Genomic DNA, 26,677 nt, shown 5'->3' on the forward strand with positions numbered 1-26,677 from the left:
CTGCAAACTGCATTCCTCCTTTGCCAACCAGCTCCCAAGATCTACAAATATGGGGCATTAGGAAGCTGGGGCAGGAAGAAGGAACTTGTACCCTACTTCCTTTCTGTTGCTCTTTCCCCAGTGGCACTTCTTCACCCAAGTACTAGTGGTCAATTCCAGTGGCCTTGGTTGGTTATATTTTGAAGCTTTCCAACACTTCTAGAACCAGCCTTACCATGCCCTCTTAAAGACCTCAGAATTAACCAGATAAGTCTCCCCTCAACCCCCATCTCAGAGGAGTAAGTCCTAGTCATAGGGAACCTCTCTTCTGAATTCTTGAGACCCCAGAATCACCTAAACAGTGACCACTCCTCAAAGTCTGAGTTTCAGCTTTGCAGCACTCCTGTTTCAAATTTGTAAGGTTTAATCATGCCAAATTCCTACCTTTGTTCCTCTAGTCCTAGGCTTAGAAGCTATGTCCTGAAGTTGCTGCCTATAATGATACCTTCATATTCCCTTTCTGTCTTGTGTGTTCGCCAATATTTGGTTAACAATTCATTAATTTTTCTCAATTAAAAGAGCTGGTGTGTTTCTTATATTCTGACCAGACCATAACTGAACCCTAATTTTTGTTCCTAGGTTAGATTGTGACTGATCCATGTGAAGCCAACAGAGTCACTTAATATGATCCACACCCAGTAGATGTTAATCTAAATGAATAAATTAACATTGATAAACGTACCTTTCTGCTCTGATAGCAACATTGAAGGAGAGATTATTTTTGCATTGAGGTAGGGCATTTGTTGTAAAAGCCTGACCATTTCTTGAATGGGGTACAAGCTAGAGAGAGATGGCACGGTGTTGTCTTATGTCCTATCCAAAAGACTGCAAGATTCCACAAGGGCAATCTAGGTTGTGGAAGGAGTTATAAGCAACCACACAGAATAATGATATATTAGCTTAAACCAAGTGGAGAACAAGTAAAAAATGAGAAGAAGCTTCTAAGAATAACCTATGAATGTAACTGTAAGAAAGAGTCAGCTTTACACATTTAAGAAACCCAGTTAACATGACAACAACTAACTGCAGCACCAATTAATTGTGAACTTTCCATTCCCCCATCTGTCTGTTTCTGGGAGGAGAAGCCAAAAACCAGAGTTAGCACATGAAGGATGAAAGAAGAAGAAAGGATGTAGCTCTGAATGCTGGAAAGTTTGACTATTATTCTAGACTAAACCTTCTAGTTATTCACCAGAAGATATTTTATTATCTGAATGTGACCAGAAAATTTAAAGAACAGAGTTTTCATCCAGGAATAAAAAAGAAGAACCAGCCCCACTCAATATATTTAAAGAGACAAGAAGAGTAAAAATAGTCACTTTCTGATTGCACCTCAATTGATGGGCTTGGTCATCATCACATAAAGCCAGAATCTCTTAGGAGGTAATGAGCTCCTCTCTCACAGTGATTGCCTGTCTATCACTAGAAGATGTTTTGAGTGGTGCAGAGAATTGGTCTGACAGATTGCTAAGTTCTTTTTCAGCTAAAAGAGCACAGGCTTTATTCTCAGTAGTTATTATGGACCTCAGGAGACTAAAACCTCCATGAAGAATTTTCAGACACAAAGTCAGCATCACTGCCCTCTACCACAGGGCCTGTCATGAGACATAAAAGTGGCAGGGATGAATTCACTTCAGCAGAGACAGGGAAGAACTTGTTCTGTGGGTGTCTCATCAGTCTCTCTTCTGGTGAGTTCTGAAACTCTATAGGAATAAGCCAGCTGATTCTCCTGAAGCCTGCTCCATGAAAGCATTAGACTGGGCAAGGGGTATGGTGCGGGGAAGTGGAAGAGACTGGTGGAGGGTATCTGATAGAAGCATCTTAGTAGAATGAGCAAAGGAGCAGGAAAGATCTCTGGACTTGGGGTTCTTGTTCTGGCACTGCCATGTACTGATTGTATAACCCCAAGTGATTCATTGAGTCCTTACTTGCCATAATCAATTTCTCTGTGACTCCAAGTTTCAAAGGTCAAAGTTTCTGTGGCTCATTAACATTGCTGGAAATTCAGAGAGGGAAGCAGGACTCAGGATACAGGAACGGTTTGGGAATCTAGAAAGGAAGTGGTCACAACCTATCCCATGACAAACAGCTGAAGTACATGTGGTTTAATTTTGCTCTTCCCTTATGAATTCAGTGATAACAAAATATGTAAAAATCTCCAGGATATTAAAAGGAGAAATCAGCTAAACTGTAGATGAACAATGAATAGCTGATAATTTTCATTCTTTATTATCCATGATGCAGATTGAAAACTGTGGTCTTTAGACAGCCTTTCTGTACATTCTTCCAGCCTCTACCTTCTTTCTGCCCCCATAACAGCACCATAGCAAACTCTCACAGGCATTCTTTGCTTGATTAAAAAGTAAAATAAAGTAAAAGAACATCAAAGCCATAAAGGATCTCAGAGAATGTCCTTAAAAATAAGACATACACCAGGCGTGGTGGCTCATACCTGTAATCCCAGCACTTTGGGAGGCTGAGATGGGCAGATCACCTGAGGTCAGGAGTTCAAGACCAGCCTGGCCAATATGGTGAAACCCTGTCTCTATTAAAAATACAAAAATTAGCCAGGCGTGGTGGCAGGCGCCTGTAATTCCAGCTACTGGGGAGGCTGGGGCATGAGAATCACCTGAACCTGGGAGGCAGAGGTTACAGTGAGCCAAGATTGCACCACTGCACTCCACCCTGGATGATGCAGCAAGACTCAGTCTCAAATAAATAAATGAATTAATTAATGAATAAAAATGAGACATAGATCTAAAAAAAGAAATAGATATTTCTACGCTTATATAGCCAGTACCTTCCAGAGCCAGGGTCAGGACTCCTGACACCCTCAGGGTCCTTTCTTCTAAACCGCCTGGTTCTTATATGGTTTCAGAAATCTCAAGGTTCTAGTTCTAAGAATAGGAGAATTTCTGTTCGGCCTTGGAGGCAGGTACTTTTGTATAATTTTTTCTTATGTATCTGCCCTTAAACACTCACTTTGTTTAGGGGTACCTGTGAAATCTTTGTTCAGAAATGCATTCCTCTATTTTCCTTTTAAACTTACTCTCCAATGCCTTAATGATACTTCGAAGACCTTGGTAAGAGAGAAGAGTCACTGTTCAACTCCCGCTTATGAGTGAGAGCATGCGGTGTTTGGTTTTCTGTTCCTGTGTTAATTTGCCGAGGATGATGGCTTCCAGCCTCATCCATGTCCCTGCAAAGGACATGAACTGCATGCTCTGCACATGTATCCCAGAACTTAAAGTAAAAAAAAAAGAAAAAAAGAAAAAGAGAGAAGAGAGTCTTAAAAGTCTTTAAATTAATGTTTTATCACCTGGTCTCCATAAACTGTGAGGAAAGCTCATCTCACTGGCTCTCAGTGTCCGTATCTGTTAAGTATTAAACGAGAAAATAAATGTAAAGTTCTTTGCAGAGCAGCTGACATATCACATGCATTCAATAAGTATTCATTTTCTTTCTCAGTATTACTTTATTCCTATCTGTCCAAACAACCCACAAAATTAGCAATCTACAAGGTAAGGGAAGGGATATAATTCTGGAACAGTCAGGCAGTCTTTCTTCTTCAAATACTAAAGCATAAGTCCCCAGACCCAGAATGTCTTTGGCCTTGCCCTGAACAAAATCCTGCTTTCAGCCTGTTTTCTTCTCCCTTCTCTTTCTGTTACTTTTACATTGGCTTGGTTCTCTTCTATGTACTGTGATTACTTTCTACAAGACTTTATATGAAGAATGAGAGTGTAGTCAAATGGGAGAAATAAGAGACAAACATCAGTCCTGGATCCCAAGTAATCAGAGTTCTTGAAGAGACACAAGCATATGCAGACTGAGCTCTAAGACCAGAAGGGACATATTCAGCATAAACACGGAGGGACAGCCACTGCCTTGCTGGAAACCATAGTACCTGTGAGTTATGTATTGCTGGGGATATTTTAAAAATGCTTCCTGGGGTGACAATGCTTCATTGCACCCCATTCCACAACCTCTGTTACTTTTAGATACCTCATGTTCCTGGGTCCCCTTTCTCCTTCATTCCCATCAGAAAGAACTCTGAGAGCATGGTCCGGTCTTGCTTTGTTAGAGGTTGGAGAGGAAAGAGAAAGGAAAAACAGTGGTATGTAATTCTGGGGTCCTTCTCTAAAATGAGGGTGCCCTATTAGCTTAAAATGTCTGCTTAGTGAAAAGCCTTCTAGCCTTCTGTATCCTCATCCATGATGAGGCAATGAACACAAAAGTGTGTCAAAAACAGAACAATGCAATCACTGTGACAGAGAAATGGCTGTAAGAAATAATATGTGAATGCCAGCATAAGAAAAATGGTAAATAAATACAAGCCATTAAGGGTTTAAAAAGTGCCTGTGTGGGTTAGTAGATTAATATCAGTGGGCAGTCCCCAAGCATGTAGATAGAAGTGTTGTGTGAGTATACAAATCTATGTGTCTATGAGTGTGTATACATGTATAAATCCTGCATATATGTCAGTGCAGACTGAGAGTATGAGGACAAGATCTACATGTTAAATGGTATAAAGATCAAGAGGGGCCGGGCACGGTGGCTCACGCCTGTAATCCCAGCACTTTGGGAGGCCAAGGCAGGCGGATCACGAGGTCAGGAGATCGAGATCATCCTGGCTAACACGGTGAAACCCCGTCTCTACTAAAACTACAAAAAAAATTAGCCGGGCATGGTGGCGGGCGCCTGTAGTCCCAACTACTCGGGAGGCTGAGGCAGAAGAATGGCGCGAACCCGGGAGGTGGAGTTGCAGTGAGCCAAGATTGCACCACTGCACTCCAGCCCGGGCAAAAGAGCGAGACTCTGTCTCAAAAAAAAAAAAAAAAAAATCAAGAGGGACTGTTTGAATATATTTGCACAACAAGAGCGACTTTACGAGATATGGAGATGTGGAGAGAGTATGTGAATGAGCGTCTTGTTAGACTATGAATGAGCTTTCTTACTACCTGTTGTGAAGGTACATTAATGTGTCCTTGTGACTAATGGGTATTTTGAGAGTACATCTAACCATGTGACGGTATGTAAGTTTGTATTTGGAACAATGCTCTCCCACACCGAATGCAAGTGTACCTATAGAATATTTAGGGACAAATACATAATTTTTCCAGAAACAGATACAGCCTTGTGCCTTTGCACAAAAATATGTTGTTTCTGTTGTTGCTTTTTTGCAGTAACTCTGCCAATGAAAAGCTCATGACTGCCTCTGGAGGCAGTCAATTACCTCCACAGCCCACTGTCCTTTTCCCTCTCCATCCAAGCACACAACATGATACAAAACTTGCTCTGGGAAAGTCTCTCATTAATTTGTGATACATATGAATTAAGCAACATTTTCAAGAAAATACTTAAATATTTCCAAGTGCTACTGATAACACAAACTCCTGACTTTCTTCTCTTGTGGCTATGAATTGTAGTTAGCATATTTCTATTGAATGATGCCTCCAAAATATATGAAAGTTGTAGAAATGTAGTTTAAACATTTTCCTTTTAACTAATTTCTATTATTGAAGTATTTGTCAATGTCTTCCTTGTTCATAAAACAGAGGGAAATATTAGCTCAGCCTGCAGCCTGATCATCATAAAATATGAAGAAAAGGAGTTTGCCTGCATCATCTCAAAAGCAGTGATTTCATGAATGCGTCAGTTTCCATTTATGTCAACATCATCGCTTTGTCTCTTATCTCCTGATTTCTTGTCCTCCAGCAAGTGCAACTGTTAGAATTCTCCAAGTCAGAAGATCTGACTCTGAAAAGTACCCTAAGTTTGTTTTGCTATGGGGTTGTTCAATGTCACTCACCCTGCATTCTTCCTCCTGACTGGTATCCCTGGTCTGGAGAGCTCTCACTCCTGGCTGTCAGGGCCCCTCTGCGTGATGTATGCTGTGGCCCTTGGGGGAAATACAGTGATCCTGCAGGCTGTGCGAGTGGAGCCCAGCCTCCATGAGCCCATGTACTACTTCCTGTCCATGTTGTCCTTCAGTGATGTGGCCATATCCATGGCCACACTGCCCACTGTACTCCGAACCTTCTGCCTCAATGCCCGCAACATCACTTTTGATGCCTGTCTAATTCAGATGTTTCTTATTCACTTCTTCTCCATGATGGAATCAGGTATTCTGCTGGCCATGAGTTTTGACCGTTATGTGGCCATTTGTGACCCCTTGCACTATGCAACTGTGCTCACCACTGAAGTCATTGCTGCAATGGGTTTAGGTGCAGCTGCTCGAAGCTTCATCACCCTTTTCCCTCTTCCCTTTCTTATTAAGAGGCTGCCTATCTGCAGATCCAATGTTCTTTCTCACTCCTACTGCCTGCACCCAGACATGATGAGGCTTGCCTGTGCTGATATCAGTATCAACAGCATCTATGGACTCTTTGTTCTTGTATCCACCTTTGGCATGGACCTGTTTTTTATCTTCCTCTCCTATGTGCTCATTCTGCGTTCTGTCATGGCCACTGCTTCCCGTGAGGAACGCCTCAAAGCTCTCAACACATGTGTGTCACATATCCTGGCTGTACTTGCATTTTATGTGCCAATGATTGGGGTCTCCACAGTGCACCGCTTTGGGAAGCATGTCCCATGCTACATACATGTCCTCATGTCAAATGTGTACCTATTTGTGCCTCCTGTGCTCAACCCTCTCATTTATAGCGCCAAGACAAAGGAAATCCGCCGAGCCATTTTCCGCGTGTTTCACCACATCAAAATATGACTTTCACACTTGGCTTTAGAATCTGTTATTTTGGCCATAGGCTCTCATCAGTAGCATCGTCATCATCATCATCAAAGTATAAGATAGATTGTGTGCTGCGGGAAAAGTAGGCCAGGAAATGGTGATGCAAAACTTATAACACAAAACAAGGAGTTCCAAATGAATAGTACATTCACTAAATACCAACAGTATTCTTAGAAAGATAAATACTGGGGGCAATTGAGTAATTAGACAAGTTTTACAGAGGAAGACTAATTTAAGCTAGGAATTATTTTCTGTAATAATGAATATTACTAAAATAATAATTAACAAACTTAGTCCTAAAATGTATCAAGTACTATTATAAATTATTTGTGTGTATTAATTCACTTAATATTCATACAAATCCTCTAAGACACAGAGAATTAAGTTAATTCTTCAGCCTAACACAGATAATATGTGGTCCAGTTGACATGCAACACTAATCTCTCTCTAGTGTCAGTGCAGCACCCAACCGGTATAGATATGGCCTGACGGTCAAATTGGCATCATTTAACATTACCATTGCTGCCTTTGCTTTCCCCACCACTGTCATTCTCAAACACTCATACATTGCTTTAACTTCACAAAGTGAAATCAGATTAACTATTAGAACTCACCATAAAATGTACGAACAAATGTGATCCAGGTAAACTGATAGATATTGACATTTAGGAAAATCTCCAGATTCCTCTTTACTTCTTTTATCTGCCCACCGCTCAATCCTTACCAACAGAAAACAATGTTCAATATCTGAAATATCTGACTCATAGAATTTTGGGGGAAAGGGGGAATTGTGGTAGGGGCACAAATTCTATTTCTCTTTCCTTCTTGAGATTTTAACTGTCTTCCACAAAATGACATGTTAAGAGATGTTAGAAATTAAGTCAGTCTAGGATTTCCAGTTGCAAAAAAAAAAAAAAGCCTAGGATAGACAGACTAGAGCACTTATGGTTTAGATACCGGAAAATAATTCTTTCAGACCTTCTCATACGCTTCCCTTGATACCAGAGGTAGGATATAGTAAGAAATTCCTTGGTGCTAATTTTGGTGCTGTCATACTAAGTTTAGATCTACTTGTAGATCAAAAGAGAGCGAGGGATTGGGGGAGAAAGAGGGAGGGAGAGAGAGAGAGAGAGAGAGAGAGAGAAAGAGAGAGAAAGAGAAAGAAAAAGAGAAAGAGAAAGAGAGAGGAGAGAAAGAGAAAGAAAGAGAAAGAGAGAGGAGAGAGAGAAAGAGAAGGAGAAAGAGAAAAAGAAAGAAAGAGAAAGAGAGAGAGAGAGAGAGATGCACTATGTAGTCTAACTTAACTCACCATGGAAACTCATCCAGAAACCACGTAGTAGCAAAGCATATTGTTATCTAGAGGTTTTTTCTCTTTGTACAAAGCTGTATTGAGGAAATACCAACATGAGAGACAGTCAGAAAGAGGGAGCTATTTTAAAAAGGAGATAATGTAAGTACTTGGGATTCAGATTTTTTCAAAAATGTCTACAGGTACAATAAGACACCAATAATATATGTGTCCTGGCCCACTAAATAGATTGCTTTTAGAAGAATGTTTGGATAGCATAACTTAGTATGATTTCCAATGGAAAATTATTAGAATATTTAGTGGTTTAAAGTATGGTCTTCAGTCAATTTAAATAATAACTTTTCTGATTCATATTAGAAGCTCCTATTTCAACATGAAATAATAATTTTAATGCTTTGATATTTTAGCTTCAAATATATACAACAAATACATAAATGCAAAGGCAAGGCTTAGGGAAGCTGCCAAATGAAAGTAAACTCTCACTGATTCCTACCTCAGAAGCAGCAAGGGATACATTCTTTTGACCATAGGCCTTACTTAGAAACCCAATGGTGTAACATAGAAAGGGCAAGGAACAAGAAAATACGAGCCTCCCAAAAAGCCTCTGGCTCCTTTGTACCTTAATTTCACCTTCCTTTTTTCAGCATTAATTACAAGAGCTACTGATTTTCAGGTTCTAATGGAAAATGCACATTTATATTTTTCCCTCCCTCATGAGGCAGATGCCGTAAGAAAAATGTAGGGCCACTCCTGCAGCTCTAATCCTAAAAAGGTCTAAGCTAAGCCCTGTTTTTGTTTTTTTGACCTTGGGTTAAAAACTCTTTAACTTCTTTTTATTTAACATGATCTTTTTTGAACTCAACATTTTCCCCTATTGAAACAGCAAAAATACTTGAATTTTGGCCTAAAATAAAGGTAAAAATCAAACTTTGTTTTTGAATTCTTTGGTTACTTTTTCTTTGCTCAACTTTTAATTTCAGGCAGTACATGTGCAGGTTTGTTACATGAGTAAATTGCATGTCACCGGGGTTTGGTGGACAAATTATTTCATCACCCAGGTAGTGAGCATATGACATTTCCTGCCCAAATCTCAGGTTGAAATATAATCCCCATTGCTGAAGGTGGGGCTTGGTGGGAGGTGACTGGATCATGGGGACAGATTTCTCATGCATAGTTTAGAAGCATCTTCTTGATGTTGTTCTCATGATAGTGAGTGAGTTCTCATGAAGTCTGGTTGTTTAAAAATGTATGGCACTGCCTACTTCTCTATTAGTCCTCCTCCGGACATCAGATGTGCCTGCTCCATCTTCACCTTCCACGTGATTTTAAGTTTCCTGAGGCCTTCCCAGAAGCCGAGCCTATGCCAGCATCATGCTTCCCGTATGCCTGCAGAACCATTATTTCTTTACAGCAATGTGAAAATTAATTAATAAAGCATAGTACCCAAAAGGTAGTTTTTTGAACCCCATACTCTTCCCACAATGCCCCTTCAAGTAGGCCTGAGTGTCTGCTCTTCCTATCTTTGTGTCCATGTGTATTCAAAGTTTTACTCCCCCTTATATGTGAAAACACGTGGTTTTGGTTTTCTGTTCATGCATTAATTCACCTAGGATAATGGCCTCAAGCCGCATCCGTGTAGCTGCAAAGGACATGATTTTGTTGTTTTTATGGCTACATAGTATTCCATGGTATATATGTACCACATTTTCTTTAACCAGTCCACTGCTGAAGGGCACCTTGATTTCATGTCTTTGCTATTGTGAATAGTGCTGCAATGAACATACAAGCGTATGTGTCTTTTTGGTAGAATGATTTATACTCCTTTGGGTATATAGTAATAGGATTTTGGGGTCAATGGGTAGCCCTAAGTTATGTGAGAAATATCCAAACTTCTTTCCACAGTGGCTGAACTAATTTACATTCCCACCAACAGAGTATAAGTGTTTCATTTTCTCTGCAACCTCACCAGCATCTGTAATTTTTTTACTTTTTAGTAATAGTCATTTCTCACTGGTATAAGATGATATCTCATTGAGGCTTTAATTTGCATTTCTCTAATGATTAATAATGCTGAGCATTCCTTTATATGCTTGTTGGCCACATATATGTCTTCTTTTGAGAAGGATATCTTTATGTCCTTTGCCCATTTTTAATGGAGTTATGTGTTTTACATGTTGATTTAAGCTGTTTATAGATTCTGGATATTAGACATTTGTCAGGTCCATAGTTTGGAAGTATTCGCTCCCATTCTGTATGTTGTCTATTCAGTCTATTGATAGCTTCTTTTGCTGTGCCGAAGGTCTTTAGTTTAATTAGTTCCTACTTGTATATTTTTGTTTTGTTGCAACGGCTTTTGGAGATTTCATCACGAAATATTCCCCAAGGCCTATGTCCAGAATGGTATTTCCTAGGTTTTATTCTAGGATTTTTATAGTTTTAGTTATAATATTATGCTTAAGTTTTTAATTTATTTTGAATTGATTTTTGTGAATGATGAAAGGAAGAGGTCCAGTTTCAATCTACTGGGTATGGTTAGCACTGTGTATTGAATAAGGAGTCTTTTGCCCACTCCTTGTTATTGTTGACTTTGTCAAAGATCAGATGGTTGTAGGTGTGTGGCTTTGTTTCTGGTTTCTCTAACCTGTTCCATTTGTCTATTTGTACCAGTAAAATGCTGCTTTGGTTACTGTAGCCTTGTAGTATAGTTTGAAATCAGGTGATGTGATGCCTCTGGTTTTGTTATTTTTGTTTAGGAACTCTTTGGCTCTTTGCATTCTTTTTTGTTTGTTTTATATGAATTTTAGAATAGTTTCCCTAATTCTGAGAAGATGTTGGTAGTTTGATAGGAATCATGTTGAATCTCTGAGTTGCTTTGGGCAGTGTGGTCATTTTAACAAAACTGATTCTTCCTATCCACGGGCATGAAATGTTTTCCCATTTGTTTGTGTCCTCTCTGATTTCTTTCAACAGTGCTTTGTAATTCTCATTGTAGAGATCATTCACCTGCACATTTAACTGTAATCCTAGGTATTTTATTCTTTTTGTAACTATTTTGATTGGGACTGACTTCTTGATGTGGCTCTCAGCTTGGATGTTATTGATATGCAGAAATGCTACTGATTTTTGTATATCAATTTGTCTTAAATTTTCGCTGAAATTGTTTATCAGATCTAGGAGCCTATAGGCAAAGACTACGGCATTTTCTAGGTATAGAAACATGTCATCTGAAAATAGGGATAGTTTAACTTCCTCTCTTCCCATTTGGATGCCTTTTATTTCTTTCTCTTGCTTGACGCTCTGGCTAGGACTTCCAATACTATGCAGAATAAGAGTGGTAAAAGTGGACAGCCTTGCTTTGTTTCAGTTCTCAAAAGGAATGCTTCTAGCTTTTGCCCATTTAGGATGATGTTGGCTGTGAGTTTCTCATAGACAGTTCTTATTATTTTGAGGTATAATCCTTCAATACCTAGTTTATTGAGTGTTTTTAGTATAAAAGGATGCTGAATTATGTCAAAAGCCTTTTCTGTCTCTATTGAGATGGTGACATGGTCTTTGCTTTTAGTTCTGTTTAAAAGATGAATCACATTTATTGATTTGTGTAGGTTGAACCAGCCTTGCATCCCAGGAACATAAAGCGAACTTGCTTATAGGGGATTAGCTCTTTGATGTGCTGCTGGATTAAGTTTGCTAGCATTTTGTTGAGGATTTTTTCATCTATTTTTATCAGGAATATTGGCCTGCTAGTTTCATCAGGAATATATTGTATCTCTGCCTGGTTTTGTTATCAGGATGACACTGGCCTCATAGAATGACTTTTGTCAGATGTATGCTTTGCAGATATTTTCTTCTGTGCTAAACAAATGTACAAGAAAATTAAAACCATTAAAAAGTGGGCAAAAGAAAATAAAAACCATTAAAAAGTGGGCAAAAGACATGAAGAGACACTTCTCAAAAGAAGATATACAGGTGGCCAAGAAGCATGTGAAATAAAAGCTCAGTATCACTGATCTTTAGGGAAATGCAAGTCAAAACCACAATGGGATGCCATCTCCCATCAGTCTAAATGGCTATTCTTAAAAAGTCAAAAAAGAACAGATGCTGGCGAGGTTGTGGAGAAAAGGGAATGCTTATACACTGTTGGTGGGAGTGTAAATTAGCTCAACCATTGTGGAAAGCAGTGTGGTGATTCCTCAAAGAGCTAAAAACAGGACAAGCATTCAATCCATTAATCCTACTACTGGGTATACACCCAAAGGTATATAAATTGTTCTACCATAAAAACACATGTGTATGTTCACTGCAGCACTATTCACAATAGCAAAGACACGGAATCAACCCAAATGCCCATCAATGGTATACTGGATAATGAAAATGTCAAACATATACACCATGGAATTCTACACAGCAATAAAAAATAAAGCCATAAAAAATAAGATCATGAGATCATGTCCTTTGCAGAAACATGAATGGAGCTAAAGGCCATTATTCTTAGCAAACTAATGCAGAAACAGAAAACCACACGTTCTCACCTATAAGTGGGAGCTAAATGATGAAAACACATGGACACAGAGAAGGGAACAACAGATACTGGGGCCTACTGGAGGGTGAAGGATGTGAAGAGGGAGAGGATCAAAAAAAATTAACTATTGGGTACTAGGCATAGTACCTTGGTGACAAAATAATCCATAGAATAAATTCCCATGACTCAAGTTTACCTATATAACAAACCTGCACATGTACCCTTGAACCTAAAAGTTTTGAAAAAAGAAATTCTTCTAGTGAATTTTTTATTTCTAGAAGTTCAGTTTGGTTTGTTCTTAAAATGGCTGTGTCATCTTTCAACTCTTGCACCATTTTACTGCTTTCCTTGAACTGTGTTTCAACCTTCTTCAGTATCTCATTGAGCTTCCTTGCCATCAGATTCTGAATTCTTTATCTGTCATTTTAGCCATTTCAATCGGGTTAAGAACCATTGCTGGGGAGCTGGTGCAGTCATTGGTAGGTAAGACCACACTCTGGCCTTTAGAGTTACCAGAATTCTTTCCCTGGTTCTTTCTCTGTGTTGGCTGATGTTCCCTTAATCTTTGAAGTTGCTATCCTTTCAATAGGGCTTTTGCTTTCATATTCTTTGATGCCTTTGATGATTTAAATGTGATATAAGTTTGGTTTAGTTGATTGGCTTTGTTTGTAGATGCTTTCAAAGGGTAAAGGTTCAGCTCAGCACTCTTGGCCTACATGCTGTAACCCTTGGGGTCTGGGACCAGGCCTCTGGCTTTGTTTTCTGGCCTTTCGAGGTCAAGCACCTGTTGCACTGGAGGGGCCAAGGTGTTCCCAGCTCACTGGCAACAACACTCTGACAGGGGCTGCCAGCAAAAGAGCTGTGGCCAGGCAGTAGTTGAGGGGGAGACTGCCCTACAGCATGGCGGCAGGGGGGCACATGTGTGCTGGCTGCGGCTGGGGGGCTGCGTGTGAGGGTGCACAAGCAGATCACCCACTGATGGGGTGGCAAGTGAGGGCCCTGGCGAGTGCATACCAATGGGATGACTAGGGTCCCCAGTGCTCATGTGCACTGCTCGGGCGATGGTGGGTCTTCCTATTCATGTTGAGAGGCTGCAGGCCAGGGGGTGGAGGCGAGGCGCGCCGGCGGGGAAGGCTGCAGGCAGGTGCACACCTGCAAGGATCTATCTGCAAAAGTGCTCCGAGGGCGGGGGTTGCTAGCAAAAGAGCTATGGCAGCAGCCACTGGCAAGCATTTTGGCAGGACCGCTGAGACTGCACTGCAAGCTGGTAAGGCCAGGTGGAGACCCTGGGAGAGGCTGGCAGACTTGGGCGCATTCAGATCAGACTTGCCCTGTCCCGTGGGCAAGAGAGCTCTGCTCTCTCCAGGTCCCCCTGCTAACTAAGGCTAAAGTCACCTACAGGAGTGTGGCAAGCTTTGGGGTAATGGGCATCCATGGCCATACTCCATTGCAGCCTTTCCCATGCCAAACCCTTTGGGCCTTGCACAGACTGGAGTTCTGTCTCTGTCAACTCTCTGGGCAGTTCTCCCTGTCAATTAAAATGCCCATGGGGATTGTGGGTTCTCCTGCAGGTAGGATCCTGAAGGTCTGTGGCAAGAGTGGGTCACTACATGCCTATGTTTCTCATCCCGTCCCTACCAGCACTCAGGGCCAGAAAGGAGTCCTGGTGCTCGACTACCCCATACAGGCTTTCCAGCTTCTACCTGTTTCAGCATCCTCCTGTATCCACTCTGGATGCCTTCTTTCCGAAGATCTGTTCAGTGTGTGTTGGTCTCTTGATGATCTGGTCTCTTCCTGGGAGAAGCTCCTCCTGGCTGTGGCTAGTTAACCATCACGGCTCTCTCCCCAATCAAAGAAAATTTGTACTTCTATTTTTTAGGCTCGTCAGGCCTTCCTCTAACAACACAAGAAAATCAAATACTGAACATAGGTTTACGGTGTGTGGAAAAAATATCTGAATAATAAAGCAATGCTTTTGTCTTGCCCTGTCATGGGTATGTTTCTCGTCCTCCAGGGCCAGTGCTGGGTAGGTTGGTGAGGGGAGAGGGAGGAGACACTCAGAATAATTATAGTAGGATGAAATTCTTGCTCTGTTTCATGGGTAAGACCAACAGAAGGGTTAAGAGAACTAGAATCTAATGCAGAATGAAAAAAATACAAATCCATGTTGCTCAGAGTTTTATGGAATTAATTTCTGTGTGAACTCAGGGAAGAGGGGAAAGGCGAAAGGAGAACTTGGTAGAAGAGTGTATGTCCCTAGGATGGCTGACCATCAGCCTCATTTTCTGATTACCACAAAGAGGTCCTGACCTACCTCAATTAAGCCACCTACAGATCTGACGGGCTCTACTACGGCAAGAACTTCTTTGCTCTTGCGGTTATAGTTCAGTTGCATGAGAAGTTCTCTTCACCCAGATAGTGTTTTAAAAAACAATAAATGGCAGCAGAGGCATAGAGTTTATCCTCTGAGTTGAGTAATGTGCAGCAAGGGCACTTCCTCATCAGGAGGATATCCAATATTCCATTATCAACTGGACACTTTTCTACCTGGGCTGATGCACTACTTTGGACTCAGGACCCTCTGTTGTTTAATTTCATTCTCGGATAAGAAGTAATCTACTTGTAGGTGCTTGTACATTTGAACACAGGCAACCAGATGCCCTCCAGACAACTGAGGAGAGCATTTGCTCGTAAATGCTTTCAGGATTCCTAGAAACAGCATACAGCGTATGAAGTCATCAGTTACTTTGTGAATTCTCATCTTCCTAACATCAAAAAACTAATCAAGAATCTGTTCCAAAAAATTACCCTCTGCAGGAAACAGGAGGACTATTAAGCAAATAGTAACTCGACACGTATGTCAGAAATCAAGATTTGGTCTCATTGTTTTGTCGTATTAGGGGTAGGTGGGTGTGGTTTCATTCATATGTATAAAGGATTTTTCTTTGCTTCCATTATGCATGGAAGACTTCTCCACCAAAAATATGTATGAAAATAAATAGAATAAATTATCCATTGAAGAGGCATTTAATTAGTTCATTTGATTTGTACACGTACAATTCAGGCATCAGTTGACAATAAATATTTGCACAAATAGTTGCACAAGCCTCCAGTACTCTTCAAGCATAAAGTATAATTGCCAGCCAAACTTTCTACAGATTTCTGGAGGCATGTGTAACTTATCCAAGGCATTGGTGTGTGATAGGCTTCATTAAAGGTATGGATGACATACTGATCTCAACTAATAGAAATGCAAACAGCAGTACTGGCTATCGGACCACCTTGATATATCATTTACTGCCAGCCATGTTAATCAAGATACTCTCCCTAAAGTGTTTCTCAACCTTCATTCTTCCTAGCAGCGATATTTCGTCACTATCTTTTACTCAATCCCAGTTTTAAAACACTGAAGATATTTTGGGGAGTGGATATAATTCTGGTGGTTATGTATTTTTCCTCCCAGCTTTGTTTAGGTTTTTGTTTGTTTGTTTATAAGGAATATAACAGCTCATTCATTTATTTTGTTCACAAGACAATATTTATTGAAACCTACTATTTGCCAATCCCAGTGTTACATGTGAAGGACTCAGTGATCCTGGGATTTAGTAATTAGGTTTTATGGGAGAAACCTATCTAAAGAGATACAGGAGGGATATGTCAACATATCCTGAGATTTGTTTGCTAACCAAATATTCCTTTTAAAATGCTTTTAAATTCCTTCTCACAAAGCCTCACCATGATTTGAATGGCTGCACTGTGAGGGCAGTGTGTTACTGGTGGACGTGTTAATGTTCATGTCAACTGTATGAGGACAGAACAACAGCTTAGAACCAACCACAGTGCTATGTATTTAAGGCAAATACCCCAGAACTACAAGCTGGGGAAATTGCTTTTTTATGACGAAAAACAGACAATAAGCAACTATGACTGACAGTCAGTTTTTAATTAGTCTTAATAGCTAAACCTAATGTCTCTGACTGGGACAAATTATTCAGTGAATTTTAAACAGAGTAGAACTTAATCATTTGCCAAGTGGGTTTTTCTATATTTGAAAAAGCAAATGTATTGTGAACACAAAATGCATTGGGTGATTTTAACACAAAAATCTGAGAATTAGAAAGTTAAGGTTGATAATTTTTTTTTTAATTACACTGTAAGTTTTAGGGTACATGTGCACATTGTGCAGGTTAGTTACATATGTATACATGTGCCATGCTGGTGCGCTGCACCCACTAACTCGTCATCTAGCATTAGGTATATCTCCCAATGCTATCCCTCCCCCCTCCCCCCACCCCACCACAGTCCCCAGAGTGTGATATTCCCCTTCCTGTGTCCATGCGATCTCACTGTTCAATTCCCACCTATGAGTGAGAATATGCGGTGTTTGGTTTTTTGTTCTTGTGATAGTTTACTGAGAATGATGATTTCCAATTTCATCCATGTCCCTACAAAGGAAATGAACTCATCATTTTTTATGGCTGCATAGTATTCCATGGTGTATATGTGCCACATTTTCTTAATCCAGTCTATCATTGTTGGACATTTGGGTTGGTTCCAAGTCTTTGCTATTGTGAATAATGCCGCAATAAACATACGTGTGCATGTGTCTTTATAGCAGCAAGATTTATATTCCTTTGGGTATATACCCAGTAATGGGATGGCTGGGTCAAATGGTATTTCTAGTTCTAGATCCCTGAGGAATCGCCACACTGACTTCCACAATGGTTGAACTAGTTTACAGTCCCACCAACAGTGTAAAAGTGTTCCTATTTCTCCACATCCTCTCCAGCACCTGTTGTTTCCTGACTTTTTAATGATTGCCATTCTAACTGGTGTAAGATGGTATCTCATTGTGGTTTTGATTTGCATTTCTCTGATGGCCAGTGATGGTGAGCATTTTTTAATGTGTTTTTTGGCTGCATAAATGTCTTCTTTTGAGAAGTGTCAAGCTACCAATGACTTTCTTCACAGAATTGGAAAAAACTACTTTAAAGTTCATATGGAACCAAAAAAGAGCCCGCATTGCCAAGGCAATCCTAAGCCAAAAGAACAAAGCTGGAGGCATCACACTACCTGACTTCAAACTATACTACAAGGCTACAGTAACCAAAACAGCATGGTACTGGTACCAAAACAGAGATATAGATCAATGGAACAGAACAGAGCCCTCAGAAATAACGCCACATATCTACAACTATCTGATCTTTGACAAACCTGAGAAAAACAAGCAATGGGGAAAGGATTCCCTATTTAATAAATGGTGCTGGGAAAACTGGCTAGCCATATGTAGAAAGCTGAAACTGGATCCCTTCCTTACACCTTATACAAAAATCAATTCAAGATGGATTAAAGACTTAAACGTTAGACCTAAAACCATAAAAACCCTACAAGAAAACCTAGGCATCACCATTCAGGACGTAGGCATGGGCAAGGACTTCATGTCCAAAACACCAAAAGCAATGGCAACAAAAGCCAAAATTGACAAATGGGATCTAATTAAACTAAAGAGCTTCTGCACAGCAAAAGATACTATCATCAGAGTGAACAGGCAACCTACAAAATGGGAGAAAATTTTCGCAACCTACTCATCTGACAAAGGGCTAATATCCAGAATCTACAATGAACTCAAACAAATTTACAAGAGAAAAACAAACAACCCCATCAAAAAGTGGGCGAAGGTTGATAATTTATCATTTACTTAGATGACAATACACTGTAAAATATTTATATTACCAGTTTGAACAAATATATTTTATTTCATAAAGATGAGGCTTTTTTCATAAGTCTGTTAATTAGGGAATTAGGCAATACTAATTAGACAAAAGTAAAACTATATCTATATTTACATATATGTGATGATATAAATGATAGGAATAATTTTTAGTGTTGCAGAAGTACTCACTCTTCCCATTCATATGCCTTATTATGAGAATTCCCAATTTTACAGTGGAAATGAAAGGATGCATTTTTTAAAAGCCTAAAAAATACTGAAGTCAGTAATGTGGTTTCTGATATTTAGATGCAGACACTGAAATGTTAGGATTAATAAAAAAAAAGACTTGAAACAAAAAGGAGGGAGATTGCTATCATCAGCATGGCCCTGAGTGCCATGGATTCAACTTTGTCATTGATGTCTTTTATTTTTGCTCATAACTGTGTATAGAATTAGCACATATCTCTTTTTTGTCTCTCTATATAAGTAAGTATAGCTTTCTGGGATGACTTGTGGGATCCTCTGAAGGGAGAGGCAATGGCAGAGTAGCTTTTATAGCTTTGCAGCTCTAGGGGTCCCTCTGTTGCTGTTCAAATGGCTCAAAGTAGCAGTTTCTTTGAGGCCACTTCTGTGTGTCAGAGCGAAGTCTGGTCCAGGAGGACATTCTGCTTCCTTCTGTTCCAGCCCCAGAACGCCACAGGTTTTGGGAAGCTGTATTTAGCTGTTGCATCACTTTCTTGTGTCTGCTTTCTATAAGCCCTTTCCTCTACGATCAGAGCCTTCTTTCTCTCTTATGCAAGTGGATCTTTATTTGCTTAATGTACTTTCCTTTGGGCTGAGGCTATATCCTTTTGGAAGAGCTCATTTGCTGGACATTTTCGAGATTTTCAAATGGTGAGGACCACCACAGCACTTCTTTATCCTCTTATGTTTATGAGCACTTAGAGCCTGCAAGTATTGTTCCCAGTTTCACCAGTCAATCCCAAAACCTTATGCCCAGATTTTTGCTTAGTATACAGTCCTCTCCAATTAGGGGCAAGATTTTTCTGTCATGTGATTTTGCCAAAGATGTCATCTGTAAGTTTTAATTTTGTTTTGCTTTTCTCTCCTGGTTGCTTAATGAGACGTTCAGGGGGTGTTTGGGAGAACTTCAAGTCTATACTGAAACTATGTTTAGTAAATGATCATGTTATTTGATCCCTATGGCTTTATTTTAGAAAAGTTATTCCATGATCCTATGAGGAAAAAAAATTATTAGCTATTGCTTTTTAAAAAGTAATTTTCTTCTTACATGTCTTCATTCCCTAATCATCCACTGGAGTTGAGTTATGCCATGGCCTGTCCACTAACTGTTTACTCTCCAGTTAAAGTCCACATATCATTCTTTTTAAATCTGTTAAATGTGCACCTGCCTGTGTGGCCTGGGTTGTGTTTTCTTGGCATGGTTTTTCAGAGGATTTCTTTCTTTGTGGCTTTAATTCTCTGTGAATTTGCTGACAGCCTTCAGCTATCCCTCTTCTGCTCAGGCATGTGCTTAAGCTTGTTGTCTGGGTTGCTCACTGCAGGACACGAGCCCATATTTCAGCCAACTATGCAGCCAAGCAACCATTGCCACTGAAGTGGACTTGCCACCCCACCAGTCAACAACCTCTGTTAGGCTTCGATTTGGAGTGTTGATTAGCTGCCTCTAGTCATTCAATCCTCTCTGTAGTCATGCCCAATGATGACAGCATGTGACTTTTCTATAAAGCATTTTTCTTTGTACTAAACTTCTGAATTCCATGTGTTGTATGGTTTCTATTTTTGTTCCATTTTACAGAACTCTGGATTATTCTTATTTATTTCAGAAGTGTAAACATGGTCACAGCTATTATATATCTTTAGTTTTTGAGTTTAAAGATATTCAGAATGATTATTTAAATATTCTGGGTTGATATGATCTCAGGTAACATAATCTACATTATAACATTATATAACGAATGTATGCATTAGTTTTTGTCTGTTTCTGAGAATTACTTGAAAGCATAGATGTTACTAGTACATTGGGACAAAAAGGATTCAATTCAAGACTCTCCTTCTTGTTGGGTATGAGAGAAGTCACTTGTGGCAACCTGTGACAGTTAATTACAACATAGGGCAGCCTGATGTTTTGCGTTACAAGTTGTAGCCTGGCTAACCCATATAACTTCTGGCAGGTACACAATTACAGGTGTATGTCTGGAGGGAGATTGAAAGGCTCCGAAGGACTAACCTGGTACACCCAAACATCAGCAACAACAAAGAAACTCTAAGCCTTTCCAGGACAGTTTTCCTTGATCAGAACTTAGCTCCCAATAACATCTTGTGTAGTCTCCTGCGAATCTCCTTAGTCTTGATGGAACAGATAATTGGGTTGAGCATTGGAGGTACAAAGAGACCAGAGACATGAACTTGTGCACATATTCAGGAGCATGCCTCCCAAATTGATGAACCATGGACACACTAACCATAGGCACATAGAAGATCAGCACTGCATAGATATGTGACACACATGTGTTGAGTGTCTTAAGCCTCTCACCCCTGGAGGCAATGGCCAGGACAGAATGTAGAATGAGCACATAGGAGAGGAGGATGAGCAGTGAATCTACACCACAGGCAGAGATGACAATGAACAGGCCATACATGCTGTTGATGGTAGTGTCTCCACAGGGCAGGCGAATCAGGTCTGCATGCAGGCAGTAGGAATGGGCCAGTACCACAATGGCCTTACAGAAAGGCAGTCTCTTCAGGAGGAAGGGAAGTGGGAATACCATGCAGAAGCTGCGGATGACAATGGATATGCCAATGTGGGCCACACGGACATCAGTGAGCACTGTGGCATAGCGCAGCGGGTTACAGATGGCCCCACAGTGGTCAAAACTCATGGCCAGTAGGATGCCAAACTCTGTCCAGGAGGAAAAGTGGATGAAGAACATCTGGGCCAGGCAGGCATCAAAAGTTGTCTCTGGGGCATGAAAACACACAGCAGCCAGTACAGTGGGCAATGTAGAAAAGGACACACCCAGGTCATTAACAGACAAAAGAGACAGGAAGTAGTACATTGGCTGGTGCAAGCTCTGCTCTTCCTTTATGATAAAGAGGATGAGGATGTTGCCCAGGAAGGAAATAGCATAAAGCAGCAGCAGAAGGGCAGCCAGCCAGTGCTCCAGACCCTTCATCTCAGGGAAGCCTGTTAGAGTGAAGCTGGTAGTACTTGAGATGTTAGTCCCAAAGCCCCCCATCAGGGTTTCTGAGTGACTTTTAGGGAAACGCAACCCGGGTGAATTGAGGTGAGATGGTGGGAGAAGCGAAGACTAGGAGTGGTTGATATCTAAAACTAGGAGAGACAATGATGCTTAGATTCCAGTGCCAAAGATTTGGAAAGTTCAAAAAAAACCAGATTACATTTCAGACCTTCTATAGCCTGGCAGCACCCTTAGATCTCTCATGAGCTCCAGGTTCTTCCCCATAGAAACCTTTGACTAATTTTTAGATATTATCCTTTATTTTTCTTGTGTCTATATAGTTTTTTACATTGGTTGATGTCTTTCTCTAATGGTGGAAAATGATTTCCCCTTTCTCTCTACTGGGTCATAGCCATCAGTTTCTTCCATAAGTGAGGTGCACCATGTCCTCCGTGAAGTCTTTCCTTAATATTCCCACCCACTGATTGATTCTGTCTTGTGCAAGTGATGACATCTTTTGTGTGTATTCTAAGCTGTCTCTCCTCTCTTGCCTATACTCAAGCATTATTTCAGTTCTCTGCCTTTTCCTTGTGGCTTGAACCCCTCACTTATTCACCAAGGGTCCAGAATGTCACATTCCTCCACACCTCACTCTCTTGGTTTTGCCTTTCTATATTTTAACATGGATTTTGTTTTAATCTCTGTTTAGACCACGGATTCTCAAATTGTGCTGTATGCTAGATTATTTTAAGAAGCATTCAAATATTCCTTTCCCCAGAAGAAACCTATACCAATTAAATTTGACACTGTGCAGGTAGAACTCACAAATCAGCATGTGTTTAAACTCATAGGCAATTCCCGTGTGCAGCCAAGTGTGAGTATCAGGAATTTAGGTCACTCCTATCAGCATGCAAATGTGTCCCACCCATTATCACTTCTTCCCCCCGAGGATCAATTTTGGGAGTTACTATCGTAGAAAACAAACAATCACAAACTTCAGCAAACCTCTTAATTGCCCCCTCATTTCTTCCGAGTAATCACCCATTTTCCACTCACTTTCACAACTAATACCTTGGAAATTATTGTCTACCCATAATGTCCTCCATGTCTCTGCTCTGTGCCTCAATTATCCCAAATATATGTCTGCTGCTCAGGCTTCTCTTCTCGATATGTATTCACGCAGCCAATTTCCAACTGGACTTCCAAATGTAAGAGTTCATTGCCATCTTAAACATAATGTGCAAAACTGAACTTTATGTCAATTATCATGTTTTATCCTCTTCAAAGTTATCATCTCATCACCAGTCACCATCTATTCACGTGGTCATGCCAGAAAACCCTGGAAGTCATTCTTAATATTTCTCACCCTCTCCTATTTACAAGTCTATTAATCCATCATAAACGCTGGTTTCCTCTCTCCATCTCACTTCCAACTGTCACTCATCCCTCAACATCTTCAACCAAAATATCTGCAGAACCTTCCTGAGGATCACCCAGCTTAGTATCATGCCTCTGTCTAATTCATTCGACACAAAGCAACCAAATTATTTGTTTTTAATATAAAGTGATGTTACTCTTTTACTAGAAACCTATCAATGGCTTCACTTACCTTATGAAATAATAAATAAAAATTCAAGTCCTTACCATGGCTCATAGAAGCTGCAAGACCACATAAGAACTTGTAATCTTCCAATAATTCTGATCATTCATTTCATTTCTTCTCATAATTTTGGATGCTGTACATACTCACACATATTCTTCTTTGTGACTTTTCTTATCACAGCTTAAATTTTAGTGCATTTATTATGTACTTGTTTAGTTATTTGATTAGTATCTTTGTTTCCCCAAAAATTTATAACTCCCTGTAACTGTCTGTGTTTCTTCTCATTTTATTCTCAATGCTTAGGCAAGTGACAGGGCATAGAGAGCCCTAGACTAGGACTCAGAGATTACCAGTTCTAGTTTTAATGGTTAAAATATTGATCAAATAGGCCAGGTACAGTGGCTCACACCTGTAATCCCAGCACTTTGGGAGGCCGAGGCAGGTGGATCACAAGGTCAGGAGTTTGAGACCAGCCTGGACAACATGGTGAAACCCCGTCTCTACTAAAAATATAAAAACTACCCAGGTGTGGTCACACATGACTGTAATCCCAGTTACTCGGGAGTCTGAGGCAGTAGAATCCCTTGAACTCAAGAAGTGGAGGTTGCAGTGAGCTGAGATCACACCATTGCACTCCAGCCTGGGTGACAGAGCAAGACTCTGTCTCAAAAAAAAAAAAAAAAAAAATTGATCAAATAAAACATTTTATTAACAGGAAGAATGTATTAACATAAGAGCTACATGTTTTTACTGTAAAATTGTTTAGGTAAGTAAAAATAGCTCCCCTAGCATCTAATAACTGAGTTTTTATTTCACTTTTGCTACGTACAAGCTGTGAATTTACTTAGCTTCCTCACGTCTTATTTTCACATCTCTAGAATAGAAAGAGTAATGCAAAGTAAACATTGAAGGTGCTTATTCAGACTCCTGGCACAAGATGTACTGAATAAATGGCAACTAGGAAAGTTGTGATAAAGAGGGACATTGAGGGGCTGAAAGTTCCGGATCCCATCTCCAAACTGTCTTCCCACATTCAGTTTCCCAATCAAAGGTTCCCTTTTGTTTCACCATTTTATCCACCATCTATGAGAATACTGGCATATGAGTTAATCGCACTGAGGCATTCACACCAAACAAAGGCTTCAGAAGATGCACCTCTGAGCCAGAGCTGTGCACGCTCAGAACCACACAGTGAAGCTCCAAGCACGAAGCCAGCATAGTGGCAGTTCAGGAACCAACTAGATGAGGGATGTGCATGTGGGGAGAGAAATGGAGTGTAGGAAAATAAAAATTACCTTAAATCACAGAGTGCCTCTCCTTCAAATCCCTGTACCCTAATCACTTAAGGATTTTGAAGCTATGAAGGAGGTGCCTGAGGGCCTCTGTGGGGGAAGAGATGAGGTCCCCACTTACCTCCTCAGGGTAGCTCTGGTGGGTGGGAGGAGAGAGGCTGGTGAAGTGTCCGCTGAAGGGAGAAATACCAAGTACTGCACACACTGCACACAGCCCCACTGCCAGCCTCCACCCACTCCCTGCTCTGAGCTCTATAAAGCTGCGTCTTCAGAGTCCCCAGGGTCTGCTAAGTCCAAGGGCTCCAAGAGGTAGCTGGGCAGCAGGGATTGTAAAAAAATCTTGAGTGAAGGACTCCTCTGTGCTCTGCCATTTCTCCCACTTAGAAGTTTCAAAGGAATTGAGAATGAAGACTGGCTTGTCCTGAAGTGATCAACATTTTCAGCTCCTCATTTTGTAGGAGAGCTGAGGCCCAGGAAGAATCCATTCAGTAAGCCAATAATAGAGCTGAACTGAATCCTAGACCACTGATTCTCACTGATTCTCAGATTAGGGTTCTTTCCAGTAAGCATACCACAACTTAAATGCATTTCAAGAAGTCAAAGGGCACAACGGATAGCAGCCTAATTATTTAGAGTCATCAGGTAAGGTGACCATCCTTGTTTGCCCCATCCTGTACTGGTTTTAACACTAAAAGTCCTGCATTAGGAGAAACTCCTCAGTTTTGGCAAACTGATACAACTTGCCACCCTACTGCCAGACCTGGATTCAAAACCAGCTCCTTCCCTGTCTAAATGAATGTCATTAAGAAAATTAGTTGATATGTTCATGTTTCAAATTCCTTATTTGTAAAATGATACACAAATTCCTACACATCTTGGCATATTTGAAACAGTATCACATTGTAAACACTTATTAAACAAGAACTATCATAAGGACTTGCCAATTTTTTATATGCCAGAAAAAAAATCTTGAATAAGGGGTGCAAATGCCTGTTGACTCTGGAGTTTTGGAGGAGTCTGAGGGCTGTTTGACTTTTAAGAAACTAATGTAAGGGTCTTAAATTTTGTAAAAGGATGTCGGGGCCATCTTGTATCACATTCAACCTTTCATAATGAAGAAATGAAGGCTTTAAGGGGTAAGAAGCTTGCTGATATGCACAGACAAATTATTTAAAGAGTTAGAAATTGTACAGAGTTCAAACAGTGTTAGATAATTATAATTATCCTGATGCAGACCCAAATTATCTGCATTTATCTTGGCTGAAGAGTTAATGTGAGAACAATATTTATTTACTAAGTATCTGTGATTCTGCTAGGTTTTTTGACACAGTTAGCTCACTTAGTTATCAGCGAAAACCTTATGAATACATTTTATCATACTTGAAAGCAATATGGAATTATGTAAAGGAAAAATAAGCATACACATTTAGAGCATCAGAAGAGTATTCAAATTCTTTATAAACATATGTGTGTAATATTTGATGCCTTAAAACACATCAAAGACTTCCTCATGAAAAACTAGAACTTCATTGGAAATTTTACAACTGTTTTAAATTATAGGACAAAAAATTTAATTGTTTTAAATTACAAAATGAGTGTGTGTGTGTGTGTGTGTGTGTAAATGTGTGCATGAGAATGGGGAGAGAGTGTGCATGGGAAAGTGCCTGTAGTTACTAGGAAATGAGAAAAATAAGTCTGCCTTCTTAGAATTAATCAGTAATTCCATCACAAGACATCAGAAGAGGGACATAAAAAGACACCCTTATAGGAAATAATGATTACCAAACATTTAAGATTTGACTGATTTAACCTAATTACAAATATAAGCCATGGAAAATAATTACTATTTATTGATGACCAAGCACATACCATAAACTTACAACAATCTTCATATGCATTATTTAATATTCAAAGCACCTATGAGAATTTTTATTCACCTTTTGTAGATGAAATATCTGAAATTCAAAGAGATTACACAACTTGCCATATCATAAAATTATTGGTTGAGAAAAGATTTCATTTCAATCCAGGATTAAAATTCATGATTATAAACAGATGTACTCCCCCCAACACACACACATAAAATCACCACTTACAGGAGGAGATAAAGGCGAACAACAAAAGAGACTTGAAGGACAACAATAATCAAGCAGGTCTCTAGAGAAGACCCAACTAGCCCGCTAAGTACCATGATTTAATGAACTGTTTTTTAACAAATTAATAATTTAACCAATTCATAAATTGGTTT

At 40.0% G+C, this 26,677-nt stretch overlaps 1 protein-coding gene and 1 pseudogene across 1 annotated transcript; one reads left to right on the top strand and one right to left on the bottom strand.

The window, feature by feature from the left end:
- The first annotated feature begins 5,827 nt into the window (after positions 1–5,827).
- On the top strand, positions 5,828–6,766 carry LOC100977810 (olfactory receptor 51I2). The gene has a single exon (XM_003819033.4). The coding sequence runs from the start codon at positions 5,828–5,830 to the stop codon at positions 6,764–6,766; it is 939 nt and encodes a 312-aa protein (XP_003819081.3).
- A 13,881-nt stretch (positions 6,767–20,647) lies between these two features.
- LOC129393339 (olfactory receptor 51I2-like) lies at positions 20,648–21,591 on the bottom strand (annotated as a pseudogene).
- Between the last annotated feature and the right edge of the window lie 5,086 nt (positions 21,592–26,677).

The sequence above is a fragment of the Pan paniscus genome, chromosome 9, assembly GCF_029289425.2.
Source record: "Pan paniscus chromosome 9, NHGRI_mPanPan1-v2.0_pri, whole genome shotgun sequence".
In the NCBI taxonomy this organism is placed as follows: Eukaryota; Metazoa; Chordata; class Mammalia; order Primates; family Hominidae; genus Pan; species Pan paniscus.